The 22043-nt window shown below is 46.2% G+C and overlaps 1 protein-coding gene and 1 long non-coding RNA gene across 2 annotated transcripts; one reads left to right on the forward strand and one right to left on the reverse strand.

Moving 5' to 3' along the window:
- Positions 1 to 1349: 1349 nt before the first annotated feature.
- Positions 1350 to 2701, reverse strand: LOC114485609 (forkhead box protein O1-like). Its single transcript, XM_028487392.1, has one exon. The coding sequence runs from the start codon at positions 2183 to 2185 to the stop codon at positions 1388 to 1390; it is 798 nt and encodes a 265-aa protein (XP_028343193.1). The 5' UTR covers positions 2186 to 2701; the 3' UTR covers positions 1350 to 1387.
- Positions 2702 to 2998: 297 nt separating this feature from the next.
- On the forward strand, positions 2999 to 10557 carry LOC112065406 (uncharacterized). Its single transcript, XR_003679017.2, has 3 exons — positions 2999 to 3360; positions 3856 to 4044; positions 10198 to 10557. It is a non-coding gene; the product is annotated as an uncharacterized lncRNA (long non-coding RNA).
- Positions 10558 to 22043: the final 11486 nt, after the last annotated feature.

Here is a 22043-nt window from a genome sequence, read left to right on the forward strand (position 1 = left end):
ACCACTTTGGTGTAACAAGTGTAGCAAGTGCGCAGCAAAGGAGAATCTGTATTATGCTGTACAGTCCGGATGAGGGGTAAGGAAGGAGTTTAGCTCAACTAGAGAACCTTCGCATCGATCCTTCCACCTGTGACTGTGAGAAACTGGCAGCTTCTGGCAGCCGCAGGGCGAACGCACGGCCGGTAAGCCTCCGCCCCCCCCCAGCGCCGAGCCAGACCTCCCGAGGGCCCCAGGGCCTTCTCCACCTCGGGGTAGGGACGTGCCTGCCCACACAGAGTTTCTCCTCCGGTCTGTCTGTCTGTCTGTCTGTCTCTCTCACAAAGGCAAAAAGGACGAGGCACCTCCTCTACAGGCCTCCATGCAGGCAGGAATTCCCTACGGTTCCCTATATTCGAACCTCCACTCCAACACCCCCAAAACACTAATATCAAAGCCCCCCGCCTTGCCCCTCGGATCCGTACCTCCATGCTCGATGGCACTGAGGTGGCAAAGCAAGAGAGAATACACGCCCCCAGCCCTGGTCATCGGGGGAGCCTCTCCTCGCCTAATTAAAGGCCTTGAACCTGGGCGAGGCCAAGTTTGGGGGTACCTCCCGGCGCAGATAAGAGCCGGCCGCGCTGCGCCGCGGCCGGGCCCGGAGGCACGCCAAGGCCAGGGCGCGCTGGCCCTTTAAAGGCACTCGCTTCCTGCGCCCGCGGCCCCTCCCTCACCGTCGCCAGCTCCCGCCCCCGCCGAGGGTCACACTTGAACTTTAGCTCGCCCCGCGCGGCCGGGCGCCGGCGCTCCGCAGGCGGTGGCCGCCCCTTCGCACGTGTCGGAGGCGCTACCTCGGGCTGGGCGCTCCCGGCCCCCCGCACTCGAAGCCACTTCGAATAAAATCAAAACAAAACAAAATGCACACCGGCCTCCAAAATCTGCGCGGCCATCCCCGACGGGCCTCCCGGCTCGCGCCCTGCCTGTCCCCTCCACCTGCAGCCCCGTACCCGGGCGGCGGGGCTCCGAGGCCCCTCGCCGCGCTCTCCCCAGCCCAGCGCGGCGGAAACGGCTCCGCGGGGCGTCCCGGGGCTAGGAGGACGCGCGCCGCGGGGGCGGAGGGGAGCCGCCCTCACCCCCGAGGTCCTGGAGGAAAAGCAGCAGCTGCACGAGTCCGCGCGGGCCGTGGCGGAGCAGCTCCCAGTGAACCCCCTTTCCTTCCACTGGCGAACTTTTCTGCCCGCTCGGAGGTCCACTTCTTGGCGTACTTTTTTCCCTCCCTTAGGGCTCAACGAGCCCCTTCGCCGTCCCTCTCCAACTCTCACTAGAGCGCGCGCAGAGACACTTATTCCGGTTCCCCGACGGGTCCGGGGCAAGCCCACGACCCACCCCTGCCGCTTCTCGCCCGCTCCCTTCACGCGCTGCCCGCGTGCTCTGCACTTTCAGGCCAAGCGAACTTGCCCAGCCGCCCCCTCATCTGCCCTACCGCGACCTCAGGAGGAGGCAGGCAGGCTGCCCGAGCCCCGCTCCCGCTCCGGCCGTTAGCCCCGAGGCCACTCACCTTCCAGCCAGCCGAGCTGTTGCTGTCGCCCTTATCCTTGAAGTAGGGCACGCTCTTGACCATCCACTCGTAGATCTGCGACAGCGTGAGCCGCTTCTCGGCCGAGCTCTCGATGGCCTTAGTGATGAGGTCGGCGTAGGACAGGTTGCCCCACGCGTTGCGGCGAGACGAGCTGCTCTTGCGCGGCTGCCCCGCAAGCGGCCCGGCGGCGGCGGCGGGGGGCACGGGCGGGTGCTGCGAAAGCGGCCCGGGCGGCGGAGGCTGCGGCGGCGCCGGGTGCAGGCAGCCCGCCTCCGGGCCCTGGAAGTCCCCGCACAGCCCCCCGGTGGCGGCAGCTGCGGCCGCCGCCGCCGCCACCGCGGCCGCCGCCGCGGCCGCCGCCACGGAGCCGGGCGCCTGCTGGAAGTCCCCGCTCTCCTCCAGCAGGCTCAGGTTGCTCATGAAGTCGGCGCTGACAGCGGCCGCCGAGGCCGAGGGCAGGCCCGCGGCGGCGTCGGGGTTCGCGGCCGCGCCGCCCGACGGCGCCGGGCTGGAGGTGGCCGAGTTGGACTGGCTAAACTCCGGCCTGGGTAGCGGCCAGGTGCACGAGCGCGGCCGGGGCAGCGGCTCGAAGTCCGGGTCGATCTCCACCACCTGGGGCGCTTCGGCCATGGTGACCCCCGCCCCTCCCCCAGCCGCGGGACTGCCAAGAAGTGAGAGAGCGCAGCACCGGGAGCCGAGGGGAGAGAGCGAGAAGAGCCGGTCCGAGATTTGCCGGGGGCGGGGGGGGAGTTGATGTCGGTGCCGCGAGCGGACGGAAACCGGGAGGAAGGCGCGGCGGCAGAGTGGAAGCGCGAGCCCAGAACTTAACTTCACAGGTCCATCAACATCTAGGCTCCTCTGGGTCCGCTGCACGGACGGGACGGCAGGCCAGAGTCGCCGGGCCCCGGCAGCGCCGGCGTCGCGCTCCTGCCGACACGGCCCGCGGAACGAAGGACGGACGGACGCCGCGGACCGTTCACTCTCCCGGGCTGCGCGACCGTGGCGCTGCTGCCTGTTGAATGTGGCGGCGACAGCGGCAGCTGCAGCAACTACGCTGCCGCCCGACTTACTGGATCTGCCGCCGTCCCCCGCCCGCGGCGGCGCGCGCGCCGGCCCGCCCCTGACTGACAGCCCGACCGACCATTGAGCGCGCGGCGGCTCCGCCCAGGCAGCCAGTGGACGCCGGCCTGGGCGGGGCCCGGTTTTCCACCGGGAGGCCGCAGTGGGTTGGTGGGGGGTAGTGGGCTGTTTTTCTCTCCCCCCCCCCCCACACACACACTCGTTCTCTCACTTTTTTTTAAGCTCTCTGTTATTATTTTCTGGTAATTCTCGAGTGTTTCTGTGAGTCTCTCGCCCTCTCAGTGTTTTGATTGCTAGGAGGAAAACCAACGTGGAGGCGACGGCGACTGGGGTGTTTTTCTCTCCCCCCCCCCCCCACACACACACTCGTTCTCTCACTTTTTTTTAAGCTCTCTGTTATTATTTTCTGGTAATTCTCGAGTGTTTCTGTGAGTCTCTCGCCCTCTCAGTGTTTTGATTGCTAGGAGGAAAACCAACGTGGAGGCGACGGCGACACTTTGTTTACTACTGAGGAGCAGAGAGTACTCGGGAAGCCTGAGTGGAACGAGTCCCTCGCTTCGCCTCGACCTCGCTCGGAGCCCAAAGCGGGGCCGGGCGGGGGCCGGGGACGCTCAGCGCTCCGGGGGCGCTGGGTGGGCGGGCCGAGGCGGCCTCGCTGCATTCTGCTCAATCGCCTCCTCTCGACTCTGCCCACGATTTCTTTGCAGAGAAACGTGGGGAAGTCGGTGGGTTTTGCTTTTGTTTTGTTTTGTTTTGTTTTCCCTACGACGTGTCGAGTCCTCCGGTCCCCACGCGAGCCGCACACGCCCCCCGGGGCAGGGGCTCTGACGGTCAAGTCCGCGCGGAGGACGCAGTCGCTGCAGCTTCCGCGCCGGGAACCCACCTGTCCGCACCCGCGGGCTGAGCCTCTGCGGTTGGGTGTAGACGGGGGCCAGTTGTCCAGCCCAGCAGCCACCAGCCGGGTTCACTCCATTCTTGACTTAACTAGAAATGAGGGAAGGGGCTCGGCGCGGGCCGAAGATGGTCCTACCTCACACGCACCCTCGGGCCCAAAGGCATCCTTATCCTCGTGCCCTCTTCCCTTGGGCGGGAATCTCAGACTCTGTCCACTGAGTCAGTCCGGGGCGACGGGGAAGGAGAGCATTTAGTGAGAGACTTGTCACTTTATTACTCACCCTAATTAAGTTTAACTGTTTGCTTGCCATTTCTTTTCTATTTAGAATGGAAGTGCTGAGGCGTTGAGAAGTGAAAATGGAAGAGGGGAGAGGACCAAAGCCTTGGGGTGCAGCCCTGCCCCACTCCCAGGTGTTCCTTTAGGCCGCTTGCCCCGTGCGTCCGTCAACCCACCCCACCTTTCCCCATCTGGGCTCCAGGTCCAGGACGTCCTGCTGAGATCGGTGGGGCAAAAGGTAGGAAGACAATGGCCCCTGTGTCCCAGGGAACAGAAGAAACAGTCGTCAAGTTTTGTTTTCTTTTGCCTTTTTTTTTTTTTAGGAGGAATATGGAAGGCATTTCCTTTCAGAGGGATGGGATCACTTAAGATGGAAGATTGATCGTAGGGTTTTAAATATCTTGTCCAAAATGACAGCTCCCAATTCCAAAAAAAAAAAATCCCTTTTTCTGACAGGTGGGTCTTCAGTTGAAAAAGTGGCATCTGAAGAAAATGAGGCCTCGTTTACAAAAGTTTGAAAAGACTGAAAGATTTATTCCTTCTTGACATTCTCACTCGTCCAAACTCCTATTTCTTCATAATCCGCTTATCACAACAGCTTCCCAGTGATAAGGGGGCTGGGTGGAGGTTGTGAGCCTGATAGATTGAAGCAAGGGTTGGTTCCCACTCTCGTTTTGCGGTCTCTGCGTTTACTATCAAATTTGGACTGTTCGGGCCTCCTCTGCCCGCCGCTAGGGGACCTCAGTAACCCAGACGAGCTGAAAGGAAGGCCGTAATGTAGAACTACTGCTTCCCTCAACCTTTGCCACTGCACTCTGCAGGGGCAGCCCCCATTCAGACGGTCGCACCCTGCGAATAGGCGGTGCCCTAGTGGGTCATTCTTGGCAAAGGAAGCCAGCTGCAAATTTGGCCTTGCCTTCATTTCAATTCCGGTTTTTCAGGGCCTCAGTTGGAGGAAAGTATTTGGTTAAGAGGGTTTTCTTACAAACTTTCTCCCCAGATCCTTGAAATCTTCTGAGCTATCCTCCCTAATTGTTTCTGTAAGTGACATATTTGCTTTCGTTTGGTCTTTTTTTAAAATTTGACTTGAAGCAGGCCCAGAGTACCTACAAGCACCAATGTCCCTGACACGTGGTTCCAAAAAATTAAAAACATATATTTAAAGGTTCTTATAGCTGCCTTAAATACCGTGGTATGTATCAATCTACTCATACAAGCTGGTGGATGTTTGGCTTGTTTCTACTCTTTAGCGGTCACAAACCCTTCTGTAGTGAATAACCTTATATAACTCATTTTGCATATGTGCAAGTATGTCTATAGGAGGAATTTCCAGAAAAGAGATCACTGGGTCAGCAGTTAAATGCATTTGTAATTTTGAGACACTGCCGAATTGCCCTCCCTAAGGGTTGTATCAAGCTGAACTTTGTTTTCAGCTAGACCTAGAGAATGATAAAGTTGAAAGTAAACCTGGAGATCATCCTGGTGGTCCCTTTAATTTATAGGTAAGGAAAACGAGGCACAGGGAAGGTAACCGATTTGCCCGAGTTCACACAAATAACAGTGGTGCTGTTAGAACTAGAGCTTCAATTTCTTGCTTTCCCATCCATAATCTTCTCAACACACAGATAGAAAATTATAAATACCCTGTAATCCCAATATGCAATAACCACGAGAAAACGGTGGTGTATTTCTCTCGAGCCAATCCCACAGATTTTAATAATTTTACTTAGATTAACTCCACTGAGCTGGAAGTTTTGATTTAAAAGATTTTTAAAAAGCAGACACACAAAAAAATGCTAGTGATAGTAAGATAATAAAAAAGATTACAAACGAAGTGGTTTGGGCTGTTTTTAGTCAAAAAACGTAAACGTTTTCTTTGAAGGATGGCAAAGGATTTAGGTTGGCACTAGTTCTGCGTAAGAGAAAAAGGTTTATTTCTTTTCTCCTTCAGTATTTTTTTGGTGGTAGCTGTTTGCTTAGAAGGGTTTTTCTAATGATTCTCACTGATTAATAAGTAAGTGTGAATCATTATCATCGGTTTATGGGGCCAAATTGGGAAGAAAAATGTTTCATGTCAGGTAAGGACAATTAAAATGAAAAAGGAAGTTTATCCTCACAAAGCCCATCTCACAAACCAATGTGGTATTCTTTCCTCTGCCTCTTTTCAGGGTAATTATTACATCATCCTTGACAGGAAGACTGAGGGATGGTTCCCTTTGATCAATTCCCAGGCAGAAATTTCTATATTTACCCCTCATCACCAACACACTGACCTCTGGTTTAAATTCTTACTTATCAAAAAATAGGTAATTTAAGTCCGAGTTAATGAGTAAAAAGCCTGGATGCTTATTTTTCAGTCACAGCACTTAACTTCATACCCCACCTTCCCTTCCCCAGGACTGGCCATTTCCAATATTTTGTCTAAATCATTAGGAGGTATTGCTATCAACTTAAAACAGGCTTTCTTCAATTTGCCCATAGAAAATAATGATAGGAAACAACACAGCTTCAGCTTCTTAAACCAGTGTCCTGAAACCTGGCCTATTAAGTGGTAGTTAGAGCAATATCAGAAGTAGCCATTTATTTTTCTCGAGGGGTAATTTCCTTCGGATTTTGTCATTCATTCAGCACATAACTTGTAGAGCCCCTCCTATGTACAGGCCAGGTGCCATGCATCACACAGTACATTGGTTTTTCTCTTTTTTTTTTTTTCAGAGTACATTGTTTTGATGGCAAATTCCTTGAGGGTCATAAATAGTTTATTTTCCTTTATATGATATTTAATGTCAGAATTAAGACTGTGTCACTCTCTAAATGATCAGGAATGCATATTGACAGTATTTATTTGAAGGAATTACACAAAAAGAGTATTTGATAGTTACAAGGAATGCTGAGGCAGAAAAGAATTGATGTATTATCATAGTCACCATCTTGAAGAAAAATAATAAGATGAGGTAGAAAAGCTGAATAAATGAACATCCGCAGGTGTTGGGAGTATGACCTCTGGCCACCAGGCCTTGGAATTGGGATGATTTGCTCCAGATGGACAAAAAACACAGGATATGTCAGATTATTTGTCTATCACAAACAAAGATGATGCTTACTAATCTGTAACTGGAGAGAAGCATTGGGCAAATCAGAAACCAGAGATCCAACATTTTCTATTGTGCTATGAAGATGTGTGTCAGCTTCGATAAACTCTATTCCTTTGCTTTGTTGGAGAGAGACTACCTGTGGGTCCCTACAACAATACTAAAAATGTATTTGGAGATAATCTAAATGACCAACAATAGAGAATGGTTAAATGCCTGTAAGGTAGAATCATATATAGTCGTTTAAAATAAAGTGGACCAAGCATACATAATGGCATTGCGACAATGCTGGTGATACAATATTTAAAAGGTTGGAGGTACCACTGTCAGCTAAAAAATTTTGGCAGTGGTTATATCTGGGTGATGGATTTATAGGTGATCGTTACAGGTCTCACACAAACCCCTCGTTTTACAGGTAAGAAAACAGACAATGAGAAGTTAAGTGATTTGCCCGAGGCTGTACAGTTAGTGAAGAGCTGGGCCAGAATTCAGACCTCCTAGCATTCAGGCCAAAACTCTTTCTTTGTATTACATTGCTTTTCACTTTACCTTTCTAACGGGAGGTTTTCAGACTATTTAATGAAATTCAGCCTATTTTAAACACTAGGTCTTTAACTATCTTTGAGACAATAAAGTTACTCTCCCAAACTCCAAACTGCCTGCACATTACGATTAAAATTTTTTCTAACATTAAGGACTGAGAGTTGCCATAAAAATTAATGGATGACACATGAAATCTCAAATTCTTTGAATATCACAAATCTGAATTTTGCACTCATGCTTGAAACACAATGTGTTTTCACTATTTTATTTCTGTTTCATGTCATATTAAAGCTCTTAACATGCTTCCCAAAAAAGGGGGGACATATGTATTAAATAAGAAAAAGCTGCCATGTAGATCACAGATGGTAGTACATTTTTGGCAGAAAGGAAGTTTAACAAGGCGTTCTACTTATTTACTTGGAAAACTAACATGTATGAATGTTCAAGTTAAGTGGTAAGAATTAATTGCTGTTTTACTATAATCAGTTTTTTCCAATCAAATTGCCCTATTTCCATAACATTACAGTAGAGAAAGGGCGTCAAATGTGATTGTAAACCCCTGGGAGTCCACGACAGTAATGAAAGAATGAAGGAAGAAGAAACAGCATTTTATAGTAACTAACCATGTTGCTTGTCATTTGTTGATAAAAATCAATAACAAGAGGTAATGACTGTATAGTCAGAGTACATGTGTTTTTAATATGACATGTATAGTCACTGACTGTGTCAGTTATGGTGTAAAAACAGGAGGTAAGAGTTTATCAAATTTCAGATTTGGCTGACTCAACACAGCCCACCCATATGCAAAGTCTGCTATGCCAGAGAGTAAACATAGATGAATAGTGAGTATTTCTCTGGAATACCAGGTTTTAATTTTGTGGTAAATACAGCCTTTAAAACACATTGAAATTTCTATATTCTAAGGTTTAACATTTTAAAATGGAACTTCCAATTAGCTGATCACTGATATCATGCTGGAGGAAAAAACTGATTTGTCTCATATGATGCCGTTATATACTTTAAATAATTTTGTGTTTGAACAACAAACTGAAAACAGAACATTTGACAGCTACATTGCATGCCTGCACTCCAGAAGATTACAACCTGGAAAAACTCTTCCCACAATCCGAGACTAGGCTTGGTGAGATCTCGCCCTCCTATTTTTCAGATTTATATATCATCTGAAACAAGATGATATGTATATTGATAAATATAAATCTATATCTCTCATTTCAAAATGTTTTCATTTCTAAGCCATAAATCACTTTTTACTCAGAAGCAGAATATACCCATTTTCTTTATGCTCCAGTGTTAATAAAAACTACTATTTTTCAACAGTAATTATGGACTAAGCACTATATAGCTATTATGTGAATCAGTCCTCAAAGCCAACCAATAATGTAGGAATTATTATGATTCATATTTTACAGAAATTGAAACTGAGGTACAGAGAGCTAAGAAACTTACTTAATGTTGTACTTTAGAAGCTTATCTAATTGTAATCAGACTTGACCCTACTATTATCAAAATCCAGAGCTCATTTCCTGGTTAACAGACCTTCTGCCTCTGTAAAATGTTGGGATTTTTCTAGAGCCCTAGAAATTAACCAGAGGTTAATTTGATGATTCAGTTTTTATCCAGAAAATTGACATTGGAACATTTTGGGAGGTGGAGGGATCTTTGTCAGCAATCAGCTCCGCCTGAAACCAGTTTAGTTTATGTTAATGAAAGAAGCCTAGAGATAGAATATAAATGACAGTAATAATGCTGACCTTTGCATTTGTATAACACAAATGATGTCGGGGATTTCAAGCCATTAGCACTTGCTTATCTGAACAGGCAGCCTCAGACCATCTACAGTGAGAGCAGCCTGCCCCTCTAGAAAGGCTGGCTCATCTGGAACTCTTTCCGAAGCCCTCCTTATCCTCAATAAAACACATCAAACCAAGTTCACCAGCTCTACTGAGCTCTGTCCCCACCAAAGAAAGCAGTTAGCTTTGGATCTTTATCTAAAAGCCATTCCTCATATGAGCTTCAGAAGCTCAGATTTAGCTTAGAACAAGTGAACATATATTTTACAATTCAAATGAGGGACCTTACGTTATTCCAATACTACTGAATCCAGCTCTAATGCTGAACGTGCTGGGGATTGATCAAAGCCATAAGGTTTACTTTCATGAGACAGTAAACAAAATTTAGAGCAAAACAAACAAAACTCTTGTGTTCCACTCCACCTCAAAGTGAATTGGCAAGTGCCCTCTCCACCACCAGGTGAGCATAAAATATCAGGAATATTTGTAAAGCAGCTTTAGAAAAACTTACCTTGGGAAGGGGATGGGATCCTATCTTAATGCCCCCAGTTTTCATAAAAAGCATGAATAAAACACCCTTCAGCTAAGAGTTTAGGCTGTGTTCTCCTATCTTCAGCTTCCCATCACGGAGACATATTGGCAGCCTCTACCACCCACAGACTACAGGCCAGTATTAGTCAGAAGGGCTTATCTGTGGCTACCTTCCTTTCAGTCAGTTTAAATTGCCAATGAATCACGAAAGGAAAATCACCCCCCCGTGCTTTCCCATCCTCAGGAGATGTCCTAGTTTTAATTAGCCAGTGCATCCAGTTGTGAGAGTCAGCAGATAATCATAATTTGGTATGCTAATCAAGTAAAATCAGTATAATAATCCAAATATATTATCTCTTTTCTTCAATAGTTGTATATTTGATACTTGATTTGATGTTTTACTTTTTATTGTAGACACAGACCGACAAGGCCTGGGGAAGAAGGGTGGAGAAAGGAGCAGAATGCCTCCACCTGGATAGGAAAGCAAATCACGTGTGTCCCTCGCTCATCTCCAGCCAAGGCTATAGTGTGAGTAGAAAGCTCTGGAAACACAGTGGCTCTCTTATAACTCACAGTAGCTGTTTTATCAAGTATGCTGTGATGTTGGCCCTACCTGCAAAATATGATAAAATGAAATCACCAATGGCTCTTCCAAGAAAAACAGAAAATCAACAAAGCACGATCAACTGAAGTTCTTTTATTCCCTAAGTAGTGTTCAATTTATTCTGCATTTTGAAATTTTATCTTGATATTACTTTCCACCTACATACCTCAAAGAGGTATTGTAAGTATTAAAATAATGTCTTAAAGTGCTTTGAAACAGGGATGAAATGTTTGTTCTTTGACATCGGAACAACCTCGTGGGTAGGTTTTTGTTACTATACGAATGACTTCAGCTTAGGTAAACACATGATTTCTAAATCACTGATATTTGTTCTAAATCCTGCTATGGCTCCTTCATGTTCAAATGTTTTGCACATCGGTTGCCCAAATCCAACTGATTCTTTGTGGATTCAGAGATAGTATGTATAACATCCATGGAATGTTATAGCAAGAATTTAGGAAAAGTCTCCAATCTCAGGGATTTTTATTACTTATCCGTGCCCTACAGCTGAGTTTTAAAAGGAAAAATTCATGGAAATGACTTGAGAATTCTGAACCATTGATGCACCTTTTTATATGGCCTGATATACCAAAACACTGCTATAAAGGCTTTAAAAATCCTCTTACATTATGCTTGATAGTCTCAGCAGGCAATTAAAAAGCGGTTAAAAATAAAGTTAGCTGACTCATTTTGGTAGTTTAGCTGATGATGATTCTGGCAGCTTCATTTAACAGATAATGTTATCATAGAAAGCAGCACAACTTTAACAATAGAGCAAATTTCTCTAAAACAATTGCAGAAGAGAATTGATAGTGTATTCTTTGGTTTTCTGTGGCTCTTTTTGGGGGGCAAAATTCTTAAAAAACTAAACCCACTCAAACACCACAGCATGTTTTGTAAGAGTCAGATGTCTCCAAGAAACTTAACAACTGGAGACAAGTGACTTCCTCATGAAAACAGAATAGTCCTACAACATTAGCAGTCTCAAAAAAAAAAAAAAAAAGAAGAAGAAAGAAAACAAAAACATACAAAACAGAAACAAGGAGAAGTATTCTACTTAAAGGGAATTGGAATATAATGGCTTCTGGGTCCCCAATTTTTTTTTCTAGGTCTGATTTTTTTTTTTAAGACTATTGAAATACTTATTTAGAAACTAGCTTTTAAATGCTTGATTAACTACCTGTTAAGACAATTGATTAAGGTTAGCTTTAGTAATTTTAAAGCATTCTTTTAGATAAACTGCCTTTCAAACTTTGAACCATGAACTATTTTTATTTAGGAAGTCATGTGAAGCGTAATTCATGATGTTTTTTCCAGTCTTCTCAGGTTTAATGCCTTACGTATGAGAGAGAATAAAGTGATTTTGATAGTTTAAAAAAATATATATATTTAGGAATAAGGCAATAGCTTAATTTTAACATTCACTTTTATAATTAAAAAGAATTCATGTCTGTCCATGTAGACAAATTATTTTAACAAGAAACACCACCTGTATTATCAGATTCTGCAGTTATTCCTAGATTAGTTATTCTTGGCAACGGTACTGTAAAACTGTCACCCTGTGTGTGTGTGTGTGTGCACGTGCATGCGTGCGCACACGCGTGTGCGCAAGCCTGAGGGCATACACGCTCACGTTCCTATGTGTACACACCAGGATTCTATTAAAAGATCGTAAATGCCACCTTATTTTCACAACCCAATTAAAACATACAATAAATTTAGTCACTGATAAACAAAAATTGATGAGAACCATGGAAACCTCTTAAACTAGGAATCAGGAAGACCTGAAATTAAGAAACAAAAGAAGTTGCTAAAATTACACAGTCAAGGTAAGAATTTGTAATGTAAATGTCACCCCCAAACACTTAAAGGTGTGAAAGTTTTTTATTAGGAAGGGCCTTCATAGCTACATTTGCTGATAAATTCTTAAGCTGCTCATAATGGAAAAATTATTTTTAAATGGGTCGTGATGAAGAAATTATTAAGGTGGTCATAATGGATAAAGTACTCTCTCTTGTTTCCCAGAGAGATTCAAAGGCCTTTCTTGAGTTGGACCCAGGTGAGGGGACATCTGTGTTCCTTAGTCCACACTCCCATCTGCTGCCCTGCACTGCGTTCTTCTCTTAGGCAGCTGAGAACGACAGCAGGAGAGAGAAGCTAGGGGAAATTTTTTTTTTTAATTAATTTATTTATTTTATATTTATTTTTGGCTGTGTTGGGTCTTCGTTTCTGTGCGAGGGCTTCCTCCAGTTGCGGCGGGCGGGAGCCGCTCTTCACCGTGGTGCGTGGGCCTCTCACTGTCGCGGCCTCTCCCGTTGCGGAGCACAGGCTCCGGACGCGCAGGCTCAGTAGTTGTGGCTCACGGGCCCAGCCGCTCCGCGGCATGTGGGGTCTTCCCGGACCGGGGCACGAACCCGTGTCCCTTGCATTGGTAGGCGGATTCTTAACCACTGTGCCACCAGGGAAGCCCCTAGGGGAAATTTTTAAATCGTGATATCCTATTCAATTTAAAATCCTGACTGTGCCGTGATACCCATACATGACACTCCCACTGGTATCTAGCAGTCATCACACTGCTCCCAAGCTCACAGCTTCTCCCTTTAAATAGTACCTGTTGCAATCTTAGACTGAAGTTAGTGCATCTAGATTTTGGGGGTTTGAAGAACCTGACTGTTACGGGCTACATTGCATCCACCCCTCCAGATTCATACTTTGAAGCCCCCAAAACCTCAGAATGTGAGTGCGTTTGGAGAAAAGGCCTTTAAAGAGGTGATTAAGTTAAAATGAGGCCATTAGGGTGGTCCCTAATCCCATCTGACTAGTGTCCTTATAAAAAGGGGAAATGTGAACACACAGAGCAGCACTAGGGGTGTGTGAACACACAGAGGAGAGATGATGTGAGGACATAGCAAAGAAGGAGGCTGACTGCCAGCCAAGGAGCGAGGCCTCAGGAGAAACCAGTCCTGCTGACACCTTAATCTTGGACTTCTAGCCTCCAAAACTCTGAGAAAATTAATTTCTGTTGTTTAAGCCAACCGGTCTGTGGTATTTTGTCATGGCAGCCCCAGAAAACTAATCCGCTGGCTAAAGGATCGGTTACGTTTTTCCAAAGGTTAGGGTAGATTTTTAACATTCCACTGAGGGACTAAAGGGCCCTAACCCAAAAATGCAGTTAAGCAAATAAAGCACTAACTTGAGAGCAAAGTCTCGACAAAATCCATGCTGCTAATGCATGGTTTATGAACAAGAAGCATGGTCAGCATTAGAGGAAAACATGCACCTAGAACTTAGTATGTTCCAAGCACAGTACCATATAAACTCATTGTGTCTTCACAAACCCCATGGGGGAGGCGCTCTTTGACAGAAGAGGGAATGGGGTCCCATGGAGGTTGAGCAACTTGCCCAAGGTCACCTAGCTAACAAGGATACCTACCCAACAGTCTGCTCCAGTCTTTGCTCTTAAACAGTAATCCATGTGGCTTCTTTAGTAAGTAGATCTAATACTTGTTACCCCTCCGTCACCAACCCAACAGAGGACAGTGAAATGTGGTGAGAGGATCACTAGCCTGGAAGGCTGAAGGACCTAAATTCAGATTCAAACTCTTACTCCTTATTCCTCCAGGCAGTTTCCTTATCTGAATAATGGGAATGATAATACTTGCTGCTGTGAGGCTCCACTGAGATAATTATATGAAAGTGCCTGCAGGTGGGATTAGCCCCAGGCATTGCAGACTTGTTTACAGGGTCTGAGATTCCTTTTAAAGATAATTCAGAGGGGCTCTCTGCTGAGTGGCAACCCACCATCCACCAGGGCTTTTCCGTCCATCAAAGGCTTACTTCCGCTTCCAGTTAGTCTTACATCTGTAGTGCATGAGGGCTCAACCATGCCCACCCGTACGTACAGGTCCACTACCCCTTGCCCTCAGTAAACCATCATGTGGACAGGTAAGAATGGCAGGGAAAAGAGGGCCTCACTCTCCCTTCCCTAGCCCCTGGAGGTCTTCTCTCCCACCTTCACTAGGCTTCTGGAGAGCCCTTAGAAATATCACATTTAGGAAAAGCAGCCTTTGGGTGAAAGGCATTTTTGTGTGCGGCTCGTTGAAAGAATGGAAAGGCCAGCCTATTGAATAAGGTGAGGAGGGTAGATCAGATCGTCTGGTGGTCCCCTCAGGAGCCTACAGAACCCGCATGAGGTCCCTCCCTCCCACACCCAGCTACCCAAAGTGCATTCAGGCTCCCACCACCACCCCCCAACCCCTCCAGGCCCATGTGGCTGAAGGCACCCTAATGCCAGACCAGCCTTTCCTGAGACCAGCCTCAGATGTTGCGATTGGATCCGGTCCGCCCAGATTGTAAATACTGGCCATCCAGATAACCTCTGTGGCTCCCTTGCAGGCCTTCCGCAGCCTGGGCCTTTTGGAACCACAGCTGATAATGTGAGCTGTCAGTCGGCCACCCCCATCTCTCAGACTTGGTCTCGTCCGCATTGTCCATGCCTCTGCCGTCCACCTGTTTGGGCTGATGACAACATTTCATTATTTCCCTTCCTAGTCATAAGGTTAGCCCGGGCCTCTCGATGGGGAGGGAAACACTCTCCAGAGAACCTGCTGTAGAAATCGACACTCCCCACACATGCTTGCATTCCTGTCAGCTCACATTACTGCAGCTGCTCCCATGTCTGGATCTAAACCCTCATCTTGTGCCCGGCGCAGCTGAATTACCTTGCCCAGGGAGCTTTTAACATCTTGGCAGGGACAGAGCACAAGCCTACCCCACTGGAGACTAGCTGGGCTGCGCCCTGTATTTGATAGCCATCTTAACATATTCAGGGCCATAGGAATTTTTTCCCCCCTGTGCTGCTGGTTTCTTTCCATACTACTAAACTTTGCAAAATAAATGACAAGAATGCCGCAGGCCCAGCTAAATTCAGTGCACAATCTCTAGCTGTGCAGCATAGCCAAAGGGACATGCACGGGCTTGCTTTTCCCTCTCATGGAAATAAACAATCCAAGAAGCAGAGCACTCACTTTTTATTTACTTATTTATTTATTTATTCATTTATTCATTCATTTATTTATTTATGGCTGCGTTGGGTCTTTGTTGCTGCGCGCGGGCTTTCTCTAGTTGCGGTGAGCGGGGGCTACTCTCCGTTGCGGTGCACGGGCTTCTCATTGCGGTGGCTTCTCTTGTTGCGGAGCACGGGCTCTAGGCACACGGGCTCAGTAGCTGTAGTTCAAGGGCTCTAGAGCACAGGCTCAGTAGTTGTGGCGCACGGGCTTAGTTGCTCTGCAGCACGTGGTATCTTCCCAGACCAGGGATCGAACCCGGATTCTTAACCACTGCACCACCAGGAAGCCCCAGAGCACTCACTTTTTTTAGGACCAGATGTTCATTCACCTCATGACGTGGGTTGTCCCTGCCAGTAAAGAGCAGGGAGCCCAGTGGTCCAGACTGACCAGATCAGTGTGGTACCCGACACCCGAGAATGTCATCTAGCCGTTCCCCACGGTATATTCTTGCCACACCTCAAGTGAATGGCCGAAGGGTCCAAGCCCAAACTACCATCTAACTGAAAGCTATTACAATCTAGGATTTTAAAGTTACATATCCTAGACCGTCACAAGGCGTAGTAGACCACGTGCAGTTGAGTTTTGCCATTTCTTTCCGTTTGAGGGATCCCCATACGTAATTGTCCACAGTTGTTATGCGGCATCAGAGCGCCAGCATGAAGTCTTGTGTCCAGGAGAAGTTCACTGATTCCAAACATATTACACAGCTGTCACGTTAGTTTTTACACAGAAAATGATTCTCTGCAAACTTAGCCAAGATGATTTATTAGCTTTGATCTTCTAATTGAACTGTGTTTCTCTCCCTTGCCATCTTCCTCCATCATTTTCCAATTAACCTGATGGGGCAAAAGAAAAGTTGCCCCAAAACCATCTTCACTCTGATAAGTGTTTTTTAATAACGTTTAACAGCAATGTTTTAGTGCCCCCTACTGGTATGTGACATTAGTGGTCCATTTGCAAAAAAGGTTCACTTACCTTTTAGAGAAAAGATAATAAAAGATAACTCATAGAAAAGAAAAAAGAGAGAGAGTCTTTTATGAGCCTTTAAAATTTGTCTAATTTTTATACTATGTAAATACTTAAGAGTACTAGATACTCCACCATTTTTATTATTGTTCATTGTATAGGCATATTTTAACATCAAACATCTTGATTGATCTATATGTTTCACTCTATCCAGTATTTAGTTGGGGTGAAAAAAACTTATATCAGTTTCATTTTGGGAACTGGATCATTTTTATTTAATAAGTAAATATACTCGTTAAGAGAGTATTTCCATTAGATCTTCACACCCTCTCTGAGGCTGCTTATTAGTCTAAAATAGAACCTTTGTTTCACTTCAGAAAAAGGGAGGAAGTAGGCTTTGGGAATGGGTCCATCTTTAAAGGAAATTTATGCTTTGGATTTTCATGAACAATGGATAATAATTATGGAGGCAGATTGCTGAATAGCCGTTATGATAAAATTCAAAATCCCAGTAAGGAGAAAGGACAAACACTCCGTGCTGTAAGAGATCAGGAGACTGAAGAACTACTAGACGGGACAGGAAGTAAGGCAGAGAGGTGGCGGGGCGGGGGCGGGGTAAGAGTTGGAACTGGAGTGATGATTAATTAAATGTGGAGAAAGATTTTTGTCCCTGATAAAGCAAGCCCTGTTTTAGATAGTAAAATAATTATGGAGCAACGATTTGCACTTAGAAACCATTTTTTTCTCATTGTATTTGGGTAGAATGTGCAGCCAACTAGGGCAAAGGGAGCCCATATGGCCTAGAGCTCTCTGTCTACTCCTAGCCAACACTAAAGGGGAGAAAATGTAAGCAGGCGTCCAAGAGCGCTCCACAGCCAACTGGAGCCTGGTCTGTGCTGAAAGGTCCCAAGGGCCCAAGAGGGGAAGATACACAGTGATTCGGGCTTTCCACTTCAGTCAGTGATGGGCGAGCCTGTTTTTGAAAGCCAGAGGGAAACTAGAGATAGCTTCATGTCAAAAATGGGCCAAATGAAACCTTTTCACTCATAATCTTGTGCCAGGTTTGAAAGATTAGCCCTGACAGTGAAAACCACTCTCAAAGTATTAGATCCTCACAAAGAGCAAAGCTTAGCAGGAAATTTAAATTTCCCGAAATACTCTCCTCAAGGATTTTCTAAGCTGTTTTCAATCCTTTAGACTTGACCTTCTACTCAGACTTTTTTCCCTTATCCTACTTTTAATTTTAAAATTCACTGGAGGAGCATTTAAGATACATTTGTCATATAACTTTTATTTCTGTCACTTATTTCCACCTCTTGCTTTTAAAATCTGTTAAGTGAGAAGTGAACATTTCATCAAGGCATATACTTAAAATGTCCAAAACCATGGAATGTCTCAGTATGTTCTGCCAAAATCTTAATTCTAGGTATTTTAGCTTCAATTTTAATAACTGCCATTATTAGTCATACTGTAGGGGAAGAAAAGCTGCCTTAACTGACAGTTCTTCTAAAACCAAACCTACCCATTATAATTTCGCAGGAGCTAGACAACTTGAAAACTGTCTCCAGGGCCTATTTCTCATAAGGTCAGAAGCACATTATAAATTTAACTCAACTTTACATCTCAGCTCACACTCTAGGGGAAGGGAAGGGACAGGACAATTTTTTTTTTTTTAATAACCAAGCCTATTAAAATACAGATCGTTATTATGAAAGAGCTCATGTTCATCTGCATTCCATAGCTAGACTAAAATACCTAGCTCAAAAAAAGAATAAAAATAGACTGTCACCTACGAACACATTATGGCTTATCCAGTCTTGAATGGGGATGTGGGGCTTCTTGTTCTGAAATCACCACCCCTACAGGTAGGTAAAGTTGGAAACCCTGATATAAAAAGCAGTTGCCCTGATTTTCTTTATGCTGAGTTCTTACCACTAACTTAGAGAAAACCTAGGATTGCATAGCTGTTCAACAAGATACTCACTGATGCTTCCTTACACAGTGTTTATGAATAAGAACTAACATTTAATTCCTGCTAATTATGTGTCAGGCGCTGTGTTAAGCACTATATTATACAACATAGCACGACCCTATAGGCTAGGAACTGAGTTTTACAATCGCTGTCAGATGGGGAAACTGAGGCAGAGAGGCAGGAAGTAATTGACGCACAGTGACACAGCTGGTCATGGAGCCAGGCTGCCCGTGTCAGTGATCTAAGTGTTGTTTGCTGCACGGACACTGGGCCACACTGCCCTGTGGGAGCAAGCGGGGAGTCTGGGGCTCGCGCTGCAGCGAGTGCCTGGGAGGAGGCCCCCCCGCCCCGCCCCCCGCCCCCCCCACCGCAGCCAAGTGCTGAGCTGTGTCTTTCAGGGATGGTAAGGAGTTTCCCAATCAGAGAAGGGGGGGTGGTGCTCTAAACAGGGAGAAGAGCAAATGGAAAGGTGCAAAGGGATAAAGTTTGCCGTTTAATCAGTGCAGGGCTATGGAGGGCTTTTGCGGGGTAGGTAGGGGTGGGGAGAGGCTTTTTAAAAAGAAGGTGATCATTATCAACACTGTGCTTTAAAACGAGATCACCCTGGAGAAATGGTGTGATCTATTTTTAGCTCTTTTAATCATGCACATAGAAGCGAATTCAACCCCATTGTTCTTGGGGAAGACAGGAAAGTGAAGCTTCAGAAGACGCAAAGTGCTCTACTATTATCTTCTCCTAAGACTATGTTCCGTATATTATATTTTCATGAGTGGAACACCTCCTCCCCGAATCTGGATTTAGCCCACTCTATGCTTATACATTATAAAATGATCTTACAAATGTGCTGAGCAGATGTTTGCAAGGATGGTGGAACTGAGGGAGAGATCTGGAGGTTTGATGCCTTCTCCACCTGTAACTGGATGGAGAGTGGGAAAAGGACTGGGTGGCTCAACATGGATGAGGCTGAGCTCTCTGTCCCTCAAGTGAGGGGAATCGAGAAAACTGACCTGAACTTGGGGAGATCTTTAGGACAGGAAAGTAGGTGGAGGTTTTCATATATTGGGATAGTTTAAGAAAACCTTGTCATTCTGTTATATTTTCATCAAACATTTATTGAGTTTCAACTCTGCCAGCTAGCAGGCTAAACCTTGTTCACTGACAATGAACAAGGCACATTTTGGGAACTTTGGCAGCTTTGCTTAAAAAGAAAAAAAAAAGCAACCTCTTAGCTCTATTCTTCATGCCACTGATTTGGTAGTTATGGGTAAGGCCAAGAAGCGTCCTAAATATTGCTTATTGAAAACCACCACAAGAGGTGATGGGTTGGGGGAATGCCCTGGTTGTCCAGTGGTTAGGACTCGGAGTTTTCTCTGCTGTGGACCCGGGGTTCAATCCCTGGTTGGGGAACTAAGATCCCACAAGCTGCATGGTACAGCCAAAAAAAAAAAAAAAAAAAAAAAAAAAAAAAAAAAAAAAAAAATGGGAATCCCAAAAAAAAAAAAAAAAAAAAACAGTGGGAATCCCAAAGAATTTAAGAATTGAAAACAAATGATGTTGAGAAAGGGGTACCATGACTCAATTTCTATCTTAAAAAAAATATGTACCCTGGACATGTCTGTTGGGTAGACACAGTGCTTTCCAGACCCAACTTCTCCTCCTAGATGGAATTGACCTGCCTACAGCCCCTAGCTCAGGGAAGCTGCCCTGGCCTGGTTGGGGCAGTGTTGACCAGGATTGAATAAAAAGGATCAGAGGTTCTGATCCCAGGGCCAGCCATCCACAGACAGGATCATGAGGTGGCCTAAAAGGATGGTTCTGGCCAGTATAGACTATGGTTATTACTAAGCCAGCCAGATGGGCTCCTTCCAAGTTTAAGTATACAGGGTTGAGACAAAGTTGGCTCGTTGGTAGGGAGAGGAGGCCAGGGCCGCAGTAGCAAGAGCATGCAGTTCATAAGAACCGGGCAGAGAGGGGCTTCCCTGGTGGTGCAGCGGTTAAGAATCCGCCTGCCAATGCAGGGGACACGGGTTTGAGCCCTGGTCCAGGAAGATCCCACATGCCGCGGAGTAACTAAGCCCGTGTGCCACAGCTACTGAGCCTGCTCTCTACAGCCTGTGAGCCACAGCTACTGAGCCCTTATGCCACACCTACTGAAGCCCGCATGCCTAGAGCCCATGCTCCACAACAAGAGAAGCCACTGCAATGAGAAGCCCACGCACTGCAACGAAGAGTAGCCCCCGCTCGCCACACCTAGAGAAAGTCCACGTGCGGCAACGAAGACCCAATGCAGGAAAGGGAGGGAGGGAGGGAGGGAGGGAGACCAGGCAGAGGAGCTGGCTCCCAGAAGGGCCTCTGATCCAGGTCAAGTCCATGTGGACTTATCACAAATCCTTTTTCTCTTAAGGGGGTTTGAGTGAGTGAGTCTTTGCTTCTGAAGTAACTAGTGCCTAGAAACCATCCCAGGAGTAGTGTGGAAGATGGATTGGCAGAAAGGCAGATTTTTGGCAACTCTGCATTTGATTAAATATTTTATCGCTCTCCTTTCAAATTATTAGTCCAATTGTTTTACATTAGATGCTGTCACTTGTCATTTTCTTCAGGCATTTTCTTCTCACTTCGTACTCCAGAATAGCTGACATTGTGTTCCTTAAACTTTGCATCTAGTGGGTCCTCTATAAATGTTACATCTAGAAAGCATGGTGTGCTTAAAGACAACAGTCTACTCCTCGTAAGCTTTTTGACCAACAGGAAATTCAGGTTTCATAAACATAGTAGAACTCCAGTTTGGAGAATTAAGATGATTAAATGTTTGTAAACACTTAGCATTGTTTCTGAATGTTAATTGAAGTGTTTGTTGAGTGCCTACCATGTGTAGGCTCAATGTTCTGCTCACTCCTTTTTTTTAAGTCAATAAATTTTTATTTGAGGAATTTCGTATGCTGTGATTCCTTCCACTGCCAGTCCTCCAAAGTTTGATTCTTAATCTTCCAGATAGCCCTTTTATTTTATTTTATTTTTTTCTGCAGTACGCGGGCCTCTCACTGCTGCCACAGCAGTGGCAGTGCTCTCCCGTTGCGGAGCACAGGCTCCGGACGCGCAGGCTCAGCGGCCGTGGCTCACGGGCCCAGCCGCTCCGCGGCATGTGGGATCTTCCCGGACCGGGACACGAACCCGTGTCCCCTGCATCGGCGGGTGGACTCTCAACCACTGCGCCACCAGGGAAGCCCTGGATAGCCCTTTTAAAAAGAACTTTTGCTCAAGCTACTGTTGTCGAGTCACTTAGTCCACAATTCTTTTAGATGGGTTTCTTTGATCTATACTTAAATGTGGACATACTTCAAAAATTACCCACCTGTAATCTTTGGAAAGCAATTTCTTCAAACAATTTACTTTTAAAAATAAATTTATTTTATTTATTTTTGGCTGCGTTGGGTCTTCATTGCTGCGCACTGGCTTTCTCTAGTTGTGGCGAGGGGGGGCTACTCTTCATTGCGGTGCACGGGCTTCTCATTGCGGTGGCTTCTCTTGTTGCAGAGCACGGGCTCTAGGCAGGCGGGCTTCAGTAGTTGTGGCGCGTGGGCTTCAGTAGTTGTGGCTCGTGGGCTTTAGAGCGCAGGCTCAGTAGTTGTGGCGCACAGGCTTAGTTGCT

Source organism: Physeter macrocephalus, unplaced genomic scaffold (genome assembly GCF_002837175.3).
Source record: "Physeter macrocephalus isolate SW-GA unplaced genomic scaffold, ASM283717v5 random_1825, whole genome shotgun sequence".
In the NCBI taxonomy this organism is placed as follows: domain Eukaryota; kingdom Metazoa; phylum Chordata; class Mammalia; order Artiodactyla; family Physeteridae; genus Physeter; species Physeter macrocephalus.